This window comes from Salvia hispanica, chromosome 4, assembly GCF_029641045.1.
Source record: "Salvia hispanica isolate PSC_SH4W2 chromosome 4, Shi_PSC_v1, whole genome shotgun sequence".
NCBI classification, from domain to species: domain Eukaryota; kingdom Viridiplantae; phylum Streptophyta; class Magnoliopsida; order Lamiales; family Lamiaceae; genus Salvia; species Salvia hispanica.
Genome location: NC_142695.1, coordinates 23,662,888 through 23,683,471, shown reverse-complemented (window position 1 = coordinate 23,683,471; position 20,584 = coordinate 23,662,888). Strand labels below are relative to the sequence as shown.

The window sequence follows — 20,584 nt, the reverse complement described above, 5'->3', positions numbered from 1 at the left end:
AATTCGTATTTTGGTCATATGTTTAGGACCAAAATTAACCTTTACTATTTATTTTTTTTTAGTTTCCTAATTATAGTGTTACAGTTGACTGTACTAGTTCATCGCATGAGCTTGATACAAATTATTACTAACTTTTATTTAACAGGTAAATATATTTAATGAGCTTATAAAGTTTCATTAACTATTCGGTATAAAGACATAGGCCTGCTTATTCGGCCGGTTTCGGTTCTAACCGGATCGGTTGACCGGTTTTAAATTTTCATGAACCCAGAACCAGAACCGAAATCGGAATCGATCATTTTTGGTTTGGAACCGGTCGATTCAGGTTCAGAACCGGAACCGATTTATTGTTTAATCTGAATTTATTTAATTAAAGATTTAAATGATTCAATATTTATCATCCAATAACTAAAATTTCAATAAATTAAATACCTAAAAATTCAAAAAAGCTCATAATAATACAAACCAACAAGACGACAATATTTATCATTCAATACCCAAAAAAACAACTCAATAATCGAGCATCTAGAAATATAACAATTCATATCTAAAAATTCAAACAAACATATACCTAAAAAAATCTAATACCTAAAATATTCGTTAAATCAATATTCAAACAAAACAAACCAACAATATCAATTCCAAAACAAACCAATAAGTAAACAACAATGTCAAAAAAATCCAAATCAAACTGACGATAATATCCAAATTAAACCAACAAGATCAAATAATATCTCAAAATGAAAATACAAATACTCAAGTGATTAAATCACTTGAACTTGACTCAGAGCACGTGAATCAGTTCTAACCGGTACCACCATAATGCCAACCTTCTGAAGAGCTTCCACCACTATCAAAGACAATAATAAATAAAAATAATACTTTATATGTTACATAAATAAATAAGTAAATTACTAGCCATCTGCATAATCTTTGTCCATCACTGTCCCGCATATATCTTATGCATCTATCACTATGCTACTCCCACTAGATCTCAACCAATCTTTAGAGCATATGAGAGCTTTCACCATTTTTGGAGTCAAAAGAGCTTCTAAACGGATATAGAACACGCCCCCCCCCCCCCCCCAATACTAAATGCAGACTCTGAAGCTACGGTAGATGCTGAAATAGCCAATATATCTTTCACCATCTCAGATAGAACGGGATAACGAGGAGTTTTTAACTTCCACCATTGAAGAATGTCAAAATTACTAACCTCCTCTATGTTCATCTTGTATTGCTTCTCTGTGAAATACAAAGTCAACTCTGACAGATCTGGGACATCCTCTTTCTCTTCTTCATCAACAATCACCAAACTAGATAAGTAAACCTCCTGATAACCATCTTAATCAACCGGTACATTAGTTTGAGTTGTACATCCTGGTGTTAGTGGTTGATTTGAATTGACATTCATCTCACTTTGGTACAACTCAAACAAGTCATACATTGACTTGTTTAACATTTCCACCAACTCCGTTGCCTTGCGATCCCCATACACTGTCTTCAAACATAACTACACATGTTTCATCTTTTGTTGCGGATCTAACATAGCTGCAATATACATTATCTTGTTCATAATCGGGTTTAGCTCTTTGTCCTCTAACCAGTAGTTTCCCAACTTCGACTTCATGTTTGTGCCCATTCTCTTTATATCTTCATTTTCGTGTCCCTCTAAGTGCCTGATAACAGTGAAGATGCTACAGATTTCCTTAAAAAATGTATGAGATGTGGTGCCAGATACCTCTTCAGTGGGACGTAGGGAGTACTAAAAAGTTGTAGTGATAGCCACACCTAAATTTCATGGCAAGATGAGGATGTTAATTTAAAAACTATGTACTGTATTTTTTTTTAACCAAATTCGTATTTTGATCATATGTTTAGGACCAAAATTAACCTTTATAATTTTTTTTTTGAGTTTCCTAATTATAGTGTTACAGTTGACTGTACTCGTTCATCACATGAGCTTGATACAAATTACTAACTTTTATTTAACAGGTAAATATATTTAATGGGCTTATAAAGTTTCTTTAATTATTTTGTATAAAGACATAGGCCTGCTTATTCGGCCGGTTCCAGTTCTAACCGGATCAGTTGACCAGTTTAAAATTTTTATGAATCTCAGACCCATTCTCCACTAACAATACTTCAATTACTTTTTCTCGCTACATCTCTCTTACTTTACCAATTCTGCATTAAAACACATGCCGAACTCAAAGTGCACATTCTTTGTGGACGGAGGGAGTATTAGTGGATAGTGAGACCCACATTATTATTAGCGTTTAATGAGTTGTAATGGTGAGTCATTGATAAGGCTAATTTCATGCATTGGTTATGGGGTTAAATTCAACAGTTTCTTGGGTCTAACAAAGTTTGTAAGCCAGGTATGTAGAGGAAAATGTCAGATCCAGAAAGATGGAAGGAAATTACCTGGAGAAGCAGTCTAGCAGGAAAAGTGAGCAGAAGGAAGGAAAAAGTCACCAGACGGAGGAAAATTCTAGACGGAGGGGCAGAAAGGAGAATTCAAAGAAGATTCTAGAAGCTCAACTCCACGCTTATAAATAAGAGCACGCAACACGCCTGAGGGCATCCATCATCCACTTTCGCTCTTAGCTCACTTCTCACACTCTATACACACTTAGGGGTACCAAATTCAGGGGTTTGGGTTCGTAGTAGCATTATCGTTGTGTACCACCGTCTCTAAGAGAGGCGAAGAAAAAATTTATTACTTTCTGTTTTTAATTTCTGTCTTGAATTCCCCGAGTCTTCGCTGTTCGAAGCTCGGCCTTATTTTGTTATCTCTGTTGATTTCGTACTCGTTTAGCTATGAAAGTTTACGTTATGTTTTCGTTTTATGCTTACGTTGCTTATTACTTTACCTTGGATGCTTTTCGCACTTGATCTGTTGGTTTGAGTTGAATTGTGTTGGATTGTAATTGATCGGTGATTTTGGTTGGATCGGTGTGATCGGAGATGGGAACTGTTGTGGTTTGTGGTGGATGGCTTGGATCCGAAGTGGATGAAGCGTCCGATGCTTAGATCTGTTAAATTCTGCATGGGTTTTGAAGTTTAGTTCCTGTTTTCTCATTTACCTCTTGAAGTTTAGTTCCTGTTTTCTCATTTACGAAGGTGGTACCCTAGGGATCAGAGCCCTACACCTCCCTATATAAAGGAGCCCGACACACCAAGAGAAGGGAGTTTCCCCAATTTCGTTTCTGCATCGTTGTTTAGAGGGGGTTCTCATCCATCTTCTTAGAGTAGGTAGTATTTCAGTTCTCTTTCAGGGCTGAAATCAGAGTCGCCTTTCAATTCCTTGCTCTCGATTTGCTGCACACACTTGGTTCCGTTCTAGTTAGCTGGTAGTTTGCTGTTTAGTGTTTGTTCTCCTGCACATTTCATTTTCCATTCTATAATCCACTCCGAGAAGGGGTGATGAAACAATTTACTGCTTTCTTAGCTTAGTTCCTATTTTCTTTTGTTGTAATCGACTCTTTTACATTCTATCCTAGTTTAATCCAGATTTTCGTTTCCGTTTCTTAGCTTTTTGTTTGATTTATGTTTTATGTTTTAGATCTGTTTTCGCCTTTGTATTTTATATTGAGTCTTAGCTTAGATTTGATGTTTCATGTTTGAGTCATCTTTCTCTGTTTAGACCTAGGTGTTTATTTTTCGAATCTGCATGAAAGTGTCATAGTTCTTGTTTTACGTTGTCGTAGCTTAGATCGTAGGAGTAATTTAAGTTTTATGTGTTTTCTGATGTTTCGTCTTCTTTATCTTTTCAGATCTGTTAGCTGCTCTGTTTTTCTATGCTGACTAGTTGAAGAAGATGATTCTGTTAAAGTTGTTTTGCTTTTTCGTACATTTTGCAGGGGACTGACAATCTGTTTATTTTGTTTGTCCATTTATAGTAATGTCCGCAAGTTGATCAGGTAGGTTTGCTTAGTTGTTCAGTTTAGTTTTTCTTTCGAAACCCAGTAGTTAAACTTAACCCACCCCAAAGTAAAGCGTGGCAACAGCCAAGCCCCAAGCCGTGTCGCACAAACAAATGTCCAACGCCTCATCTCTGTGGGATCGAACCTTACTTCCTTATACTCCCTCCGTTCCATAGTAATAGAGTCATTTTGCCATTTTGGTACGTTCCATAGTAATAGAGTCATTTCCCTTTTTAGTAAAGTCAACACATTTTTCCACACCTACTTTACTCTCTCTTACTTTTTTCCCTCTTCATCTCTCTACCTTTTTCATTTTCCACTTTATTCTCTCTTTACTTAACTCACTAACACTATTTTTCTTAATATTCGTGCTGAAAAGTTTTGCCTCCATTACTATGGAACGGAGGGAGTACTAGTTAATTGTATTAGTGGGTTAAGGTTTTATTTGATCCCCCTCCTTTTAGCTCTTCCCTTCTTCTCACTCGAGCCGGAGTCACTCAGCTTGATCAGCCTGAGCTTTTACCGGTTCCACTCACCCACATTTTGCAGGTAGACAAGCAGAAATAGGCTTGCCTGATCAGGTCGGTTGCCTAACTTGAGCAGTTCACAATGAAATATACACGCTTTAAAGAGAACGAAGAGAGCGTGCGAAAGGAGTAGCTTATCACATGCACACATTTATTTCATGTATGACCTTAAGTGTTTATTACTTTGCCATATTCCTCACTATTTCATGCACCAGCGTGGTGCGACGCCCCTGCCCATGTGTATCTTCATTTCCCCTATCTGGCTATCTCCATGCCTCTAATTTTGGATGAGCTTGAAGTCAAATATGGTGTAATCTTTTGTCTAACTTTTCATCAGTTGACTATTTTGAACTGGACTTTACTTTATTGATAGATGAGTTTTAAATATTTTTTAAATAGTAAAAGTCAAAATTGATCCTGAACATATGGTTATTTTATGATTTTGGTCTCATACATTATGTTTTGAATTTTTGCATCCCAAACATTTAAACTTATAACACAATTGGTCCAAAACTAATGATTCCGTGAAATTGTAACGGTCAACATCTTTAATTGGATTATGACCCAATTACAATCTTTAAATATGATTATTGACTCCCAAATTATATCGTTAATTATTAAAAGCAATTTCTCATTTAAATCGTATTCTCACTTCTCTCTCCCATTTCTTCCCCAATTTATTCTTTCTCTACCGCACTTTTAGAAAGGAACACCCCCAAATTGGAAAATTCAATTGGTTTTGGTTTGGAAAGTTGAAGAGATTTGGCACGTGGTAGTTGATGGAGAAGCCCGGTGGTCGGTGCCCGCCTCGACGCTCGTGATCAGAAAAGTTGATTTTCCGCCGCATTAAGATAGCGCATATCTGGGCGCGACGCTTCTTCTTCCTCGAGGGGGAGGCGCTAGAAGGAGGCGGCCACGATGACGACGAGGCCGGAGTCGACGACTGTGCCGCCGACGAACTGGCCCTGGGACCGCAGCGCGTTGGCGCTGTCGCGGGTGATGATGATGGGCGGCTTCAGCTTGTTCCGCGACACCTCGCCGCCACTGTAGCTCTCGTCACAGTCGCGCTTTAGGCTAAGGGGTTGTTGTCGTCCGGGTTGGGGTGGTAGTGCTGCTGGAACGATTGGTGGCGGTGGAGCTAGAGGTCTCAGGCGTGGAACGGTGGTGGAAGATTTTTGAATTGCTTCAAGCAAGCAGATGAGTGTGACCGAATTTGTTTCACTTTAATTGAATAAATTGTATTAATATTTAATATTTTTGGAATAATAAAAAAAATATAATCAAAATGCTTAATTTGGTCAAAATCCATTTTAAAGACGCTGAGTGTTACAATTTGACGGAATCGTAACTTTTTGACCGATCGTGATCCGAGTTAAAATGTTTGGGATGCAAAAATTTAAAAAATAATGTCTAGGACTTAAATCGTAAAATGAGCATATGTTATCTATACTACTTTTTTACCGATTGTGATCCGAGTTAAAATGTTTGGGATGCAAAAATTCATAAAATAATGTCTAGGACTTAAATCATAAAATGGGCATATGTTATCTATACTAATATAAACAGATAGTTGTTTGAAAATTTTCAAGAATGACACTGAGACTCTTTTTCGGCAGGAAAGTTATCGACATGTACAGTATATACAACATGCAACACAACATACTGTGAAAGTTTTTTATTATAGATGTTGAGATACTGAGAAAATTTAAAGTGTACCAGACTTGTTACCATTTTCGAAAATTGTACAATTTAAATGCAGATTTAAGAAAAGAGAGCCAAAACCGATAAAAAATTTTCTATAAAATATCAACCATCATTCCTTAGTTTCCAGGTTCATTTCACTCTTTACACCACCAATTTCATTCATTTACTCTTTTCACTCTCTTCCTACATGATTTTAATATTTTACTCTCTCTTATATGTTTAAATGTGTTTTGCTAATTTTTATTTGTTCTAATTATTTTGTTTGTAAAAGATAAAAAGTGCATATATCGGAGATGCTTTTTATTCATCAATCAATGGCCTCATTTTTCACGACTCCAGATTCATCAGTAAGCTTGCGAAAAGATAAAAGATGAGAAACTAATATGAAAGTAGAAATGACCTTGTTTTGCAAAGAAAACAGACTCATATCTCAGCTCATTCTTCATTATACGGAGGCATCTGTCGGCTTGAAAAAAGGTAGAAGATGAAGAAATACTAATTGATAAAATGACATTAGTAATTGCTTTATTAGTAATCGCTTGCAAAAAGGGACCGTTAATTGCAGAAGTTGAATATTGTCATGGGAAAACAAATTTTGCATTTAGTCCATATATGTTAATCTGACAATTGAGATACAAATATTTCATGTTTGAAAAAATTAATACCCCCTTTGAAAAATTAGATAGAATTTTAGAGACTTTGTGTTGTGTAGGATTTGTGAGGCACCACGGTAGCATATAGGATTGGGGATGAAATTTTTATTTGTTCCATTTTAAAATTGTAAGAATTAGGATTACTTTCGAATCATATATGTTGTTAGAGAATTGTTACTCTCTTAATTTGTAGTAACGATCAATGTTCGTCTTAAATCTTGAATTAGTTGATTTCAAAATCTAATTTACTTTTATAATCTGGAATGTATAATAAATTGATATCATTTGTTTTGAAATTTTAAATTCCATATAATGATGTTATTAATTTCTCATTTCACTAAGTTAATTTATAGTCTGAAATTATAGTAAAACTAATCTATTATTTTATGTGTTCCAAATTTGTTCCAACAAATTTCACTATTTTTTAAAAATGTATTTTCAAAATTTAAAAAATCACAATTTAGTAAATCCTAATTACACCGACTAAACTTATATGTTTCAAAATTTTATACTATATCCTATATATAGAATTATTTTTATGAATAAATTATTCCCTCTGTCTTGTCTAAGATGACACATTTCTTTATCGACACGAGATTTTATAAATTATTGGTTACTATGGTTAACTGGAGAGAGAAGAGTTGGTGTAAGTATAAGTGAAGAGCGAAAGAAAGTTGAATATTTAATTGAAAAGAAAAAAAAATGGTTGAGTGTATTATTTGGAGTGAGAAAATTATCAAAAGTATAAATGTGGTTGAGTGATACGCTCGGATTTTGCACTGTTTTAAGGCCATTATTTGGTCTCTTTTTTATGTCAAAGTTGTATTACATGTCCATTATTTGCGTATTTTATCTATTTTAGTATTTTGACATGTTTTGTGAGAAATGTACATATTTGAGCCTAAAAAGGGAGTTAAAACGCGAAGTAGGAAATGTGGAGAGCTTCAGGTTGCGTCCGGCGACCGCCGGCGCTTAGCGAAGACAAAGACACGCCCGGCGACCGCCGGGAAGTGCGTGGCGACCGCCACAAGGAGTCAGAAGCTTCTGGACAACACGCGGCGACCGCCGGCCAAGGTGCGACGGTCCGCCACAGAAATGCGGCGCGCGATTAGGGCGTTCTACACACCGTTCTCTTTGTCTTGAAAAGAGCTGCAAGTTGGTACCAAGATCACCTCAATCGGAGTTCTGTGGAGAGATTTATGGCCGTTCTACCAAAGTCGCGCAAAGCTGCCAGCTGCAGCTAGGCGAAAATTTAAAGAATGAAGGAAGATATTACCTTGTGAAGCCAAATTTTTCCTTCTACTATGGGGAACGAAAATTACATCTTTCCTAATGCTTGGAGGAAACTTATTACCAAATTTAGATCCTTCTCAAGCTCATATATACCCCATAACCTCATTCATAGAATCCAACCCTTTAATAGCCCCAAAAGGGGAGTCTCCAAGACTCCTCCTCCAACCCTAATCCTAGAGAGCTTCTTCTTGCAACATAAATTCCCAGAGATTAAAAGCTAGAGTACGTCTTTATGCAAGGAGTTGAAAAGGATTTCAAGAAAATCAAGAACGACAAGGATTCAACCTACGGGTTCTATTTGCTTTAGTTTTATGTTCAAATTGTCTTCCCTTCAATCTATGTGTTTAGCTTATTCCATTATGTGTAACTAAACTCATAGGATTCTAGGGATGTGACAGTAACGACTTTGGTTATACAATTCCAATTTTCTATTTAATATCCGTTTTGCTTTTACTTTGTTTATTCCCTAAGTAATTCTGATGTTGCATGATTGAGTGACACAATCTTGTATGATTTAATATAACTTGCTTCATAACTGTGAGAGAGTTCTAGCGAGTTAGGTTCACTTAGTAGAAGCTACAGTTCCCTTAAAACAACACTGTTAATTGAGAGTGGGGACTTTTCAAGGGTCTTTGGAGCTTTTTGGAGTTACATGTTAGGATTGACAACCCTAATCTTGTAATCAACATTTGTATCGCATGTGCATAAGCTAGACGACTCGTCCTATCAAAGTAATAACTGTGCTAGGGTATTGTAGTTTGGAATTTGTATAACCATAACTGTGAACGCACATCCCTGGAATTCCCTTATCTCTATATTTTATCTCCGTGTTTTGTTTGCAATTAGTTGTTATTTGCTTTCAATTGTTTTCTGTTTTCAAAATTTCCCAAAAACTTTCGGTTTTTCAAATAGTAATTGAGTTCTAGTAGAGGATAGACACTTTGTGTTTGCCTTTCCCGTGTTCGATATCTGGTACTGACCTTTAGCTATACTATTCCTACTCTGTATACTTGCAGGTATTTATAGTGCTAAAAAAATAGTGCATCATTGAGATAAATTAAAAAGGAAAACGTGATCTTAGTTGGGAGGGAGGGAACATTAAATATGAATTTGTCAATTTGTCGATTATAAATTTTACATGAATACAAGAAGTTATAAACAATACTGTCATAATTATTATTATTATTATTATTATTATTATTATTATTATTATAAATCTAGAAGATAATCGAGTAGTAATCGAGAAGGAGAAAGTGAAAGTATGAAGAGAGTCTTTGAGGGAAATGTGTGAAAGATCTTATTCAATAAATCTGAGATTACACTATGATTAACATCTCAAAATGAGCTGAGAAATCACGCTATATGCTCCTCTAGCTAACTGCCTCACACGGCTAAAACAAGAAAAGGGCAAAGGAAACACATAACAGAATTCTAACTGCCTAACTTCTCCAACGGCTAGTTCATGAGTTTGAACTTGCGTTTCCTTCTTTCTCTTCTTGGGCTGAATCGGTTATTGGGCTGGGCTACTTATGCACACACTTCTCACAATAATAATAATAATAATAATAATAATAATAATAATAATAATAATAATATTACAAGTACAGGTAGATAGAAGGATAAATGATCTTACAAAATTCCTTGATACACCTGATATTTTGAAATTTACCTATGCACCTGATGGAGTAATTGATAAAGGCAAGACATGCATGTTACATGTGACAGGAATAGTTGTACTTGCATGTGTTATGTGTAGTAGGTGTGGTGGTGGCCCCAACTTGATCAATCATTGTCTGCTAATCCTATTTATATTTAGCATAAGTATTTGGCAGAAGAAGAAGCAACAATTTTACATAATTATTTGAGAGCTGCGGCCATGGCTACCGACTTCAGATCCATCCCCTTGATTGGTATTTCTTCAATTTCTCTATACCATCATTTTCTTGACTATTATCAATAATTTTTATTTGGTGTTTGCCTTGCCTCATTGATGACTAATTCAAAAATGCATTTGTAACAGACATTGGTCCACTAGTTGAGAAATGGGACGATCCCAACCCAACCCAAGATCAAAGTGTAGCACAAGTTGTTCGAAACTTGGACAAGGCTTGCAGAGAAGCTGGCTTCTTTTACGTGGTAATAATATTGTCCTTCTCTTCCTCTCAGACTCAATGTATGTGTGTGTGTGAGAGAGAGAGAGAGACAGATAGAGGGTGTTTTATGGATCTCAAGTGTGATCAATTCATGCTTATTTGTGTGTGTGATGTTGCAGAATTACTAAGTTGAAGAGATGTGTGCTTTCTTCTTACGCCGTGGAAATTGTTTGACTCAACACGAGTTTTAAGAAATTGTTTGACTTTGTGAAGATAAGTAAATGGAGAAAATGAGTGGAATGTGAGACCCGTTTATTAGTTTTATATTGGATTGAGTTAAAAGTTGGTGGAATGTGGGGTTCGCATACTTGAAATAAAGTAAATGGTTCTTTAAATAGTGGACAGAGGGAGTAGCTATTTTTGCATCTTTAGACTCGATTCATGTTGATTTGTGTGTGAGAGAAAAAATCAATGCTTCTTCCCTGTTTCTTAGCTTGTTAGTTTTGTTTTAATGAAATGGTGTGTATGCAGACCGGCCACGGGATTCCAGATTCTTTTGTGAAAGAAATTAGAAACATATCTCGCCGGTTTTTCGATTTGCCATACGATGAGAAGCTCAAAATAAAACTATCTCCGGCAACCGGATACAGGTCTCTAGGATGTAATGACCATATATAGTTATTGGTGATGTAATTAATGTGGTTTTCTAACTTAGAATGCCCATGAATGCAGGGGATATCAACGTGTCGGAATTAACATTACCAAAGGTGTACTCGACAAGCACGAAGCGATTGATGTAGGTTTGGTTTGGATCCATGTTTCATGATTGTTCAGTGTTGCATTGTTCTATCTTCCATTGATGTATCATTTACATATTTTACACAATTTGTATGTTTGATTTTGCAAAATACAGTGCTACAAGGAGGTGAAACCTGGAATGTATGGAGGCCTTGGTGAAGTTATGGAAGGATGTAATCAATGGTAAGTATTTGTAGAAGTTATAGAAGTTAACAAAGGAGAAATGAAGGGTTGAATTGTCACAACATGAAGATAGAGAAAGAGAAATAAATGGTGGAATTAGTTATGGTGTTAACCAATGCAAGAGGAAGCTTATTTCGTGTATCCTTGTTGAATCTATTCCTATTTTCAGGCCAAGTGATCCTCCTCGTTTTAAAGATTTAATGGAGGATTATGTCAACCGTTGCACAGGTACTAAATCGATAAAAATTCTATGTATCTCGATTCTGTTTTGTGAGGAGTTGCATCATTGCAGATTTGTCCAGAAAGATATTAAGGGGATTAGCTCTAGCGTTGGGCGGACCTTTGGATATGTTCGAAGGTGATATAGCAGGAGATCCGTTTTGGGTGCTTCGCATTATCGGCTATCCTGCTGTCAACAGAAAACAAATGCCCGATGCCATAAACGATATTGGATGGTAAGTTGTGGAGTTACTTTCTTACTTCTGTTTCCTCTCCTCTATTTACCATTTTCCGACACCTCTAATGTTTGTTGGCTACGTTGCACGTCTTTCTCACTCGAACAAATCCAGTGGCGAACACACTGACTACGGTAGGATTTTGGTCATCGCACTTTCATATCTTAACACATTTATGAATCCAAACTGATTTTTTTTTTTTTTTTGCTTTTACCTATAGGTTTACTAACATTGGTTAATCAAGACGACGATATAACTGCACTGCAAGTACGTGTTTTCCTCCCTAGTCCCGGAAGCAAACATATGCAATTTTTCTTCTCTTACGACTTTTTGAGATGTAGGTGAGAAACATTGACGGGGAGTGGATACCGGCTGCACCTGCTCCAGGCACATTTGTTTGCAATATAGGCGACATGTTGAAGGTACACGCACACACACACGGACAAGACTATCTAAAGCTTGTATTCGCACACACATAACATATGTACTCATTCTAAATATTGGGAAGATGCAGATCTTAACAAATGGGATATACGAATCAACTGTGCATCGGGTGATGAACAATTCTGCGAAATATCGTGTCTGTGTTGCATACTTCTATGAGGTCGAATCGTGACCCCATATAGGCTTCTGCTATACATGCTACGATTTGACAGTTAAATTTTTTTATCAGACAAACTACGATGCTGCTGTAGAGCCACTGGAGATATGCGTGGAGAGGAGTGGTGGAGCGAAGAAGATTGATGGAGCTGTTGTTTATGGGAAGCATTTGGTTAGTAAAGTGCTCAACAATTTCGTCTTCTAGTTTTTGTACTATTAGAAATGGGCCACTCACCCCTTAAAAGGGGTCATAAGGGGGAGGGTTAAAAGGGGTCATAATAAGGGAGAGGGTTATCCATCCTTATATAGAAGAGATAGGATCATCACCAAGCCAATGTGGGACAATATATTAGAATTTTAACACGCCCCCTCACGTGTGGGCCGGAATGACACATCGGACTTCCATCACGTGGATAGGCAAGAGAAGAGATAAAGAGAATAAATCCATCATCGACTTGGGCCCTGCTCTGATACCATATTAGAAATGAGTCACTCACCCTTAAAAGGCCTCATAAGGGGGAGAGTTATCCATCCTTATATAGAAGAGATAGGATCATCACCAAGCCGATGTGGGACAAGATATTAGAATTTTAACATGTACTCTCTGCGTCCCATAGAAATAGACTAATTGGGATGACACGAGTTTTAATGCGTAATTGGTAAAGTGAGAGAAAATAAGAAAAAGTAGCCGAAATAACGTAGTGGGTGATAAGACCCATGAATGATAATGTAAAATAGAAGGAGAAATTTTTTTCATAAAAAGATATTGATTATTTTTATGGGTCGGACGAAAAAAGAAATTTAGCCTATTTCTATCGGACGGATGGAGTATAACAAACTCAAACTAGATTCGAAACGGATTCCCCTATTGCTATCTCATGTTCAAGACTTCATCTCTGGCTGTAATTACAACTGAGTTATTGTATACTTCTAAGCTTCGACTCTTTTTAATTGATTTATTTTACTATTGCATTGATGCTCAGATGGTTATTCCAAATTAATCCACCCTATATTTTTTAAAACTACTCTTCATTATTATTATAGTATAATAACAAATGAAATATTGAATATATAATGAACTTATGATTAATCAGGATATAGTTTTAAATTATTTTACTTAACATAATTAAATTATACACTAACATTTAACTACAAATTAGTACTCCTTATCCTTATGTCCCATTAAATATGCAACATTTGCTTTTGGACACTTGTTTTAAAAAAATAATACTACCCCCGTCCTCCAAATATTGACACACTTTGACCCGACACGGGTTCTAAAAAATGTAATGGAAAGTGAGTTGAAAAAGTTGGTGGGATGTGGGTCCTACTTTTAAAGTACTCCCTCCGTCCCGGCTAAGATGACACATTGCTTAGCCGGCACGGGATTTTAGGAGTTATTGGTTAAAGTGTTTAATTGGAGAGAGAGAAGGTGAGTGTAAGTATTAAAGTAGAGAGATAATGAAAGATGGATATTTTAATAGGAGTGAGAAAAGGTGGTTGAGTGTATTAATTGGAGAGAGAAAGTTACCAAAAAAGGAAATGTGTCATCTTAATTGGGACAAACTAAAAAGGAAAACGTGTCATCTTAAGCGGGACGAAGGGAGTATTAGTTTTATAATAAAATATGAGTAGGAATGAGTTAGTGGAATATGAGACACTACCAAAAATGGTAAAAAGTGAAGTGTGTCAAACTTTCAGGGACGGACCGAAATGATAAACTGTGTCAAACTTTCAGGGACGGAGGTAGTAACAAATAAATAAAGTGGTGAAAAATTAAAATAAGAGAGAGATTAATGTAAGGAGAGTCCTCTTTACATTATTCTCTTTTTACTTTATTTTTTCTCCACTTTAGTTATATATTATCATTTTTCTAAATCATGTGTGAAAAAACAAACGTTTCATATTTAATGAGACGAAGGAAGTAGTACATAAAATGCAGAATTATGTTGGCTTTTAGAAGCATTAAATACATCAATACAATCCATTTTTATCGTTGTTTTAACCAAAGAGTCGGTTGTTTTAAAAAAAAGGAAACTTGAACTATCTGAAAGTCAAACCAAACGCAGGAAATTGAACTTCATTTAAACCAAATATTTGTTATATAACATGAATGCCATGAAAATAAAAACATTAACAACAATCATTCATTTTCTAAATAAACCAAAAAAGTCTAACCAAACACCTCCTAAGTACTTTCATTTTTCGCGGATCTCATAGTCGTATAGTAGCTGAATTGAATCTTATCAGACTTTACATAATTTGTTAATTTTTAATAAATTTTTTCTTCAAGAGGGATTTTCCTAATTTTTTTATTTGACTTATTTTTATTTTAAAAGAATATGATTTGGATTAACCATCTAGTTTAAACTTTAATGCATGATCATATCTAGTTTTCAATCAACGGTCTTACTTTTCTTTATAATTGAACTTTTACTATATTAATTCAATTTTTTTTTTTGTTTTCGATATTTCATATACTTCTCAGTTCAATCTCACGGGAATACTTTGGTTTAATCCCAATAAAAGATCTTAATTCTACATTATTTGTGATAGCTAACTAGTATAGTACTCCCTCCGTCCCAGAAAGATTGATCCATTTCCTTTTTCACACTCGTTTTGTAAAAATAATAATAAATAGTTAAAGTAGAGAGTGAGTAAAGTAAAAGAAAGAATAATGTAGAGAATAGTCTTACCTACGTTATTCTTTCTCTTATTTTACTCTTTTTCAACTTTATCTATTTATTATTATTTTTGCAAAATGAGTGCAAAAAAATGAATTGGGACAATCTTTCTGGGACGGAGGGAGTAGTAAGTACTATTTTTATAAGAATCATAATCATTGTGACTTAATACTCCACTTAATAGCAAACACTACTTAACTGACTTTAATATTAATATATTAGTTTGAAAAATTTAGTAGTACCGTCATACTCCCTCCGTCCCCCAAATTTTATCACTATTTGACCCGGCACGGGTTTTAAGAAATGTAATAGAAAGTGAGTTGAAAAAGTTGATGTTATGTGGGTCCTACTTTTATATATTAGTTTTATAATAAAATGTGAGTGTGAATGAGTTGGTGGAATGTAGGGTCCACTACCAAAAATAGTAAAAGTGAAAGGTGACAAATTTTTAGGGACGGACGAAAAAGAAAATAGGTGACAAATTTTCAGGAACGGAGGGAGTATTAATTAGACATGCCCAAGGTTTTCGGTTCCGGCGATTAACCGCGGAACCGTAACTGTGACATTTTTCTTGAACCGGAATTGCCGGAAGGTACTTGAGTATGTTCTTTACTACAGTCCAATGTCCTTGGCCTGGATTTGACTGATATCTTGCTACCATACCAACAACAAAGCAAATATAAGGCCTTGTACAAAGCATAGCATACATGTGACTACCAACTGGCGAAGCGTATGGTATCCTTCTCATGTCTGTTATCTCAGATGCTGTCTTAGGACACATCTCTTGAGATAAACGGATGCCATGTCTAAAAGGTAAGAAACCTTTCTTGGCATCTTGCATGCTAAAACGACTAAGTACAGTGTCGATGTAGGGTTCTTGAGATAAGCACAACATCCTTTTCTCACGGTCCCGTAGGACCTTGATACATAGAATGTGTCCCGCGTCTCCCATATCCTTCATCTCGAACTGGTTTGACAACCACGTTCGTACTGATGACAACATTTTTTTTATTGTTTCCAATCAGAAGAATGACATCTACATATAGAACTAAGAACACCACATTCCCCTTCTCAACCTTCTTGTACACGCAGCTCTCGTTAGGGCATTTTTCAAATCCAAACTTGTGAACAGTCTGATCAAAACATTGATTCCATGATCTAGATGCTTGCTTGAGACCATAAATGGCCTTCTTAAGCTTCCAAACCATGTGCTCTTTGCCCTTGACGGCATAACCCTCGGGTTGTTCCATATAGATGGCCTCCTCAAGACTACCGTTCAAGAACGAAGTCTTAACGTCCATCTGCCACACATCCTAATCCATGTAAGCTGCTATAGACAATAGAATCTGGATCGATTTGAGCATGGCCACTGGGGAGAAGGTCTCGTCGTAATCGACACTTTCCTTTTGGGTATACCCCTTAGCCACTAGTCTTGCCTTAAAGACTTTAACTTGTCCATTGGGTCCACGTTTACGTCTGTATATCCATTTGCTCCCAATGGCAGTACAACCTTCGGGTAGGACAGATGAATCGTAGACGTCATTGTCTATAATAGATTGTAGTTCCGAATCCATTGCACTTACCCATTGGCAATGATCGACATCCGCCTGCGCCTCTGCAAAATTCTAGGGATCTAGTACATTGCTGTCCGAGGAGTGATCCATAGATTCTCCCAAACCAATGTACCTTTCCGGCTCATGAGAGACCCTCCCACTGCGGCGCGGCACTACAACATTAAGGTGTATCTCGTTGCGAAAAACCCGCACCATTTAATAAGTCAAAGTAGTGCATAATCAATACCGTATGCTCAATGCTAACATATGTAGATTAAGAAATAGTATTTTATCAAGACCTAGTCTTTCAGTAGATAGCATAAAGACACGTTTTGCTGTTAGATCCGTTCAGTGCTATACCACACCAATGTCATCTTATTTCAGTAAGACTTAGAAATATGCGTACTGACATTGCAACCTTTCACGATAGGTAGCCAAAGCCTATCTAGGTTGTGAAATTCTTCTTGCTCTTTTGCAAAGCATTGCATAGAACCGACTGTAGTTACCTTAAAGTGGACGCCGCCCACAACCAGTCTACTAAGCAAAAGACTTAGGTTTTGTTTGCTTCTTATACATTTAAATATTTATAAAACATCTTATAAATGCACAAGCAAACACAATGTAATAATATACTGATTCTATTCGTGCGAAACTGCTCGAATAATACTGAATCGGGTTAAAAATGGATTGTAGAGTTTTACGTATACAAGCAAGATTCTATTCGCGCGAAACTGCTCGAAACATGCTTTTCAGTATACCAAACCTAACAATCTCCCACTTATACTCAAAACATGCTTTCGAGTATACCCACTGCCAAAAAACTCTCCCACTTATACTCAAAGTAGGTCTTTGTACTAGATATATCGAACTACCATTCATTTCACTAAGTGAAAGAAAAATCTGCTTGGTTGTTCTCTGATAATATCTTTTTTATCATAATATATTTGTTGCGTACTTGATCTTTAATTAATTTCATCTTCATATGTGATTGCTTAGCTTAATAAACTCGTGTGTCCCTTGAGTTAACCTTCACTAGAGTAATAAAAAAAATACTCATAGGCATACTCAAACTTACGATTAAAGCTATTAGGAAGATATTCCTAAGGTAAACACATATTCAGAGGATGACTTACTCGATCACTGATTAGTAAAAAAACTAAGTCAGTGTAACCCCAAGGACAATACATGAATGACTGGTAAATTAGAATATAGCAATTAGTCTTTCTCAAGCACTATGGTATACTCTTTACCTCAATCAAAGTCCTTTGCCATGGTTAATATGATATATACTTGTCATGAGACAACTATCTCCGAAACTAGTCTATAATTCTTGATCTCACTAAGCGTCAAACGACACTTGACTAGAGACAAGACAATTCCATCTTGAAAGGTATTAACCTTTTTATGGAATTTCTAATGCTAAAATGTTCTAAGCAATGTACAGATATAGGATTCTTAAGAGAATCTCAACATTCTTTCTAGCAATCGTAAAAGGACTTAGATGCTCAGAATGTAATTAGTTTCTCTTTAATCCTTTATCTAAAAACTGGGTAGACAACCAATTTTCCTACGCCAGATGCCAATCTTAGTTGTTTGCAACTTTGTAGATTTCATCATCGTAGAGTACCAATAATACCATTTTTAATGCACTTTCAACTTCCTTGTGCTTACAGCACTGCTATGGGCAAAAGTCAAATTCTAGACATTTGACAATTTTGATAAAACACATATACTCTGATTTAGATGCAAGCCTAAGACCACGAAGGTCTTTATAAGCTTCCAATCATGTGTTTCTTGCCCTTTATTACATACCCATTAGGATGTTGGATGCAGATGATTTCTTCAAGACTTCTATTTATAGAAAGCTATCTTGAAAATCATAATACATTTATTCTAATTTATGTAAGTTCTGATAGACAGTAGGATCGAATCAATCTTGGCACAACGACAGACGAGAAGATAATTCTCTTTGGGCATAACCCATTGTCATTGTCTATCTTTGATTATAATATGAAATCTATCACCTTTTCAAAGATGATTATCCAAATTAACCAATACTACATTTTAGTTAAAGAGATTATGTTCAAGTTAATCTAAGACTAAGTCTTACGACACTCTTAGACCCATGAACTTGTTTTGTTCCCGTGGAACGCTCCCACTACGACATGGTTCTTACTATCTTAGGTACTGAAATTGATTTTATTAGTGCAAAAGTTTCTAATTGTAAGACTTCTTGGTCATGTGGAAAATCTGATATCTCTCTCTGTATTTTGAGAGTCATCACGCTGTTAGGCTTGTAGTTCATCTCATGATCTTCATACAAGAATTATATCTTTGAAGATTATAGAACTTATAACCTTACATCATTTGGGACAACCTAAAACATGCCTCAGTAGTCAACTCCAATTTCTTGGACACTTTTCCAACACATGTTGGAACAACATTACACCTTGAGATGTGCTAGACTAGTGTCGCTCTAGTCCACAACTCGTGTTTTGTAGAAGGTACTGATGTTGGTAGTTTCTTTAAGGTGTATCTCGTTGTATCTAATGCTTATCCTTCTTAGAAACTCATCACTTAATCAAACTTGTCTTAGAAAGACTTGGATTCCTTCTTACATAACGATCTCATTCTTTAGAAGAATGCTTGGATTCGTTAATGGAGATTAGACTCTCACTACTGATCATAACACTTTGCTCCTCTTCTTATGGTGAAAACCATTAAGACTCGCTAGTCTTTCTATGTTGTACTTCTATAAGTATTCTGAATCAAACGATTCTAACTCGTAGTGCATCAAACATACATTCTCGACTTTCAAGCTATTTAACAAACAAATTGTTAAAATCTTGATAGTCTAGATCAGTTTGAATAATAGCTAAGTATTTTCTTGGCCTTAAGATTAAGAGCCATAAATACTTTATCATTCAATGTTAAGAAGTTGATGTGTTGTTGAACACTGAACCTTGTCGCATTTATATTATTTTAATACTATGATGCCTTAAGCATCAACCATAAAACAATAGTTGAGCATTAATAGCTCCCACTGCAACAAAAACCTAACTGGATCAAGATCTCTTACTTAGAAGTTGCATTGTCATGTAAGTCATTGTCCATCTATAAAAACAGGTCAATCCAACTCACAAAAATCTTTTCTCGCTTTAAATAAACTTTGATAACAATTCAGGCTCTCCCATTTCCACATCTAGTCTTTTGTTCAAATGAACTAGGACTTAAGAAAAATGCAGCCTTTATGAATTCGTCATCTATCATGTTACTTTCATCTAACAGTAATATAACGACTATTATTCTGAAGATTTTCTACTTTTCAGTTAAACCTTCTTGTAGCCATTTCTTATTACTTTAGGCGATGACTTGTGTCAGAAACTATTTGAGTGATCAAAAGATCCTCAAAACATTCTGTCACTCTAGGATATTCAAATCGAATCATCTTGACAGATTCTATTGATATCCATCTTTCATCGTCATTAACCAAGACTTGTCAAGCTACTTAAAGGAAAAATAGCTTGACCTTATTCCTCAAAGAGCTTGTCAAGTACATGCATAATGCATTCTCGAACATTCTTCGTGGAATTATGTCGAGGAAATGGAGGACATGAGTCATTGAATATAAACTCCAAGCTTTCAGCGATGAAAATCTTATCCATTTTCATTTCCGGTCTACATAATTTAGGCATTCGAGTTTACTTTCTTTAAGGATCGCAGACAAATATTAAATGACATAATGAAGATTTGGCAAATAAACTTATTATCACATACTTATGCTCAATACATAATCGCAAATAACCACAAAACAATTATGTATCTTGCAACCGTAAAATCGAAAACAGGTACCCTTTAGAAGAGGTCAATACTCATTCACAACTTTAACATTTTTACTGGTCACAACACCGACGAATAGTCCAGAGACCACAAGATGGCATGGCCGCCTAATGTTGCCTAAACACGACCATCAGATTTAGCATTACAGAATTTTATCTCTACAACACACTCCCATGACAATGTTCATGTGCTGATGACAAAATCAAGCTATCTCATAAATTCTGATTGAACCCTGAAACTCGTAGTTCCTTAGGATTATTGTCCCAACAGAG

The 20,584-nt window shown here is 35.8% G+C and overlaps 1 protein-coding gene across 1 annotated transcript; it reads left to right on the top strand.

Annotated features, from left to right (window-relative positions):
* The first annotated feature begins 9,955 nt into the window (after window positions 1–9,955).
* On the top strand, window positions 9,956–13,217 carry LOC148927503 (homoarginine-6-hydroxylase 2-ODD-C23-like). Its single transcript, XM_089056052.1, has 12 exons — window positions 9,956–10,016; window positions 10,127–10,242; window positions 10,731–10,849; window positions 10,932–10,995; window positions 11,113–11,180; window positions 11,350–11,408; window positions 11,473–11,635; window positions 11,750–11,769; window positions 11,856–11,902; window positions 11,977–12,057; window positions 12,150–12,239; window positions 12,309–13,217. The coding sequence occupies exons 1-12, from the start codon at window positions 9,983–9,985 to the stop codon at window positions 12,438–12,440; spliced, it is 993 nt and encodes a 330-aa protein (XP_088912178.1). The 5' UTR covers window positions 9,956–9,982; the 3' UTR covers window positions 12,441–13,217.
* Window positions 13,218–20,584: the final 7,367 nt, after the last annotated feature.

Coding starts and splice junctions, on each gene's coding strand:
- LOC148927503 (XM_089056052.1), top strand. CDS start 9,983: ATGGCTACCGACTTCAGATCCATCCCCTTGATTG. Junction 10,850..10,931: donor TCTCCGGCAACCGGATACAG/GTCTCTAGGATG, acceptor CCATGAATGCAG/GGGATATCAACGTGTCGGAA. Junction 12,058..12,149: donor ATATAGGCGACATGTTGAAG/GTACACGCACAC, acceptor GGGAAGATGCAG/ATCTTAACAAATGGGATATA.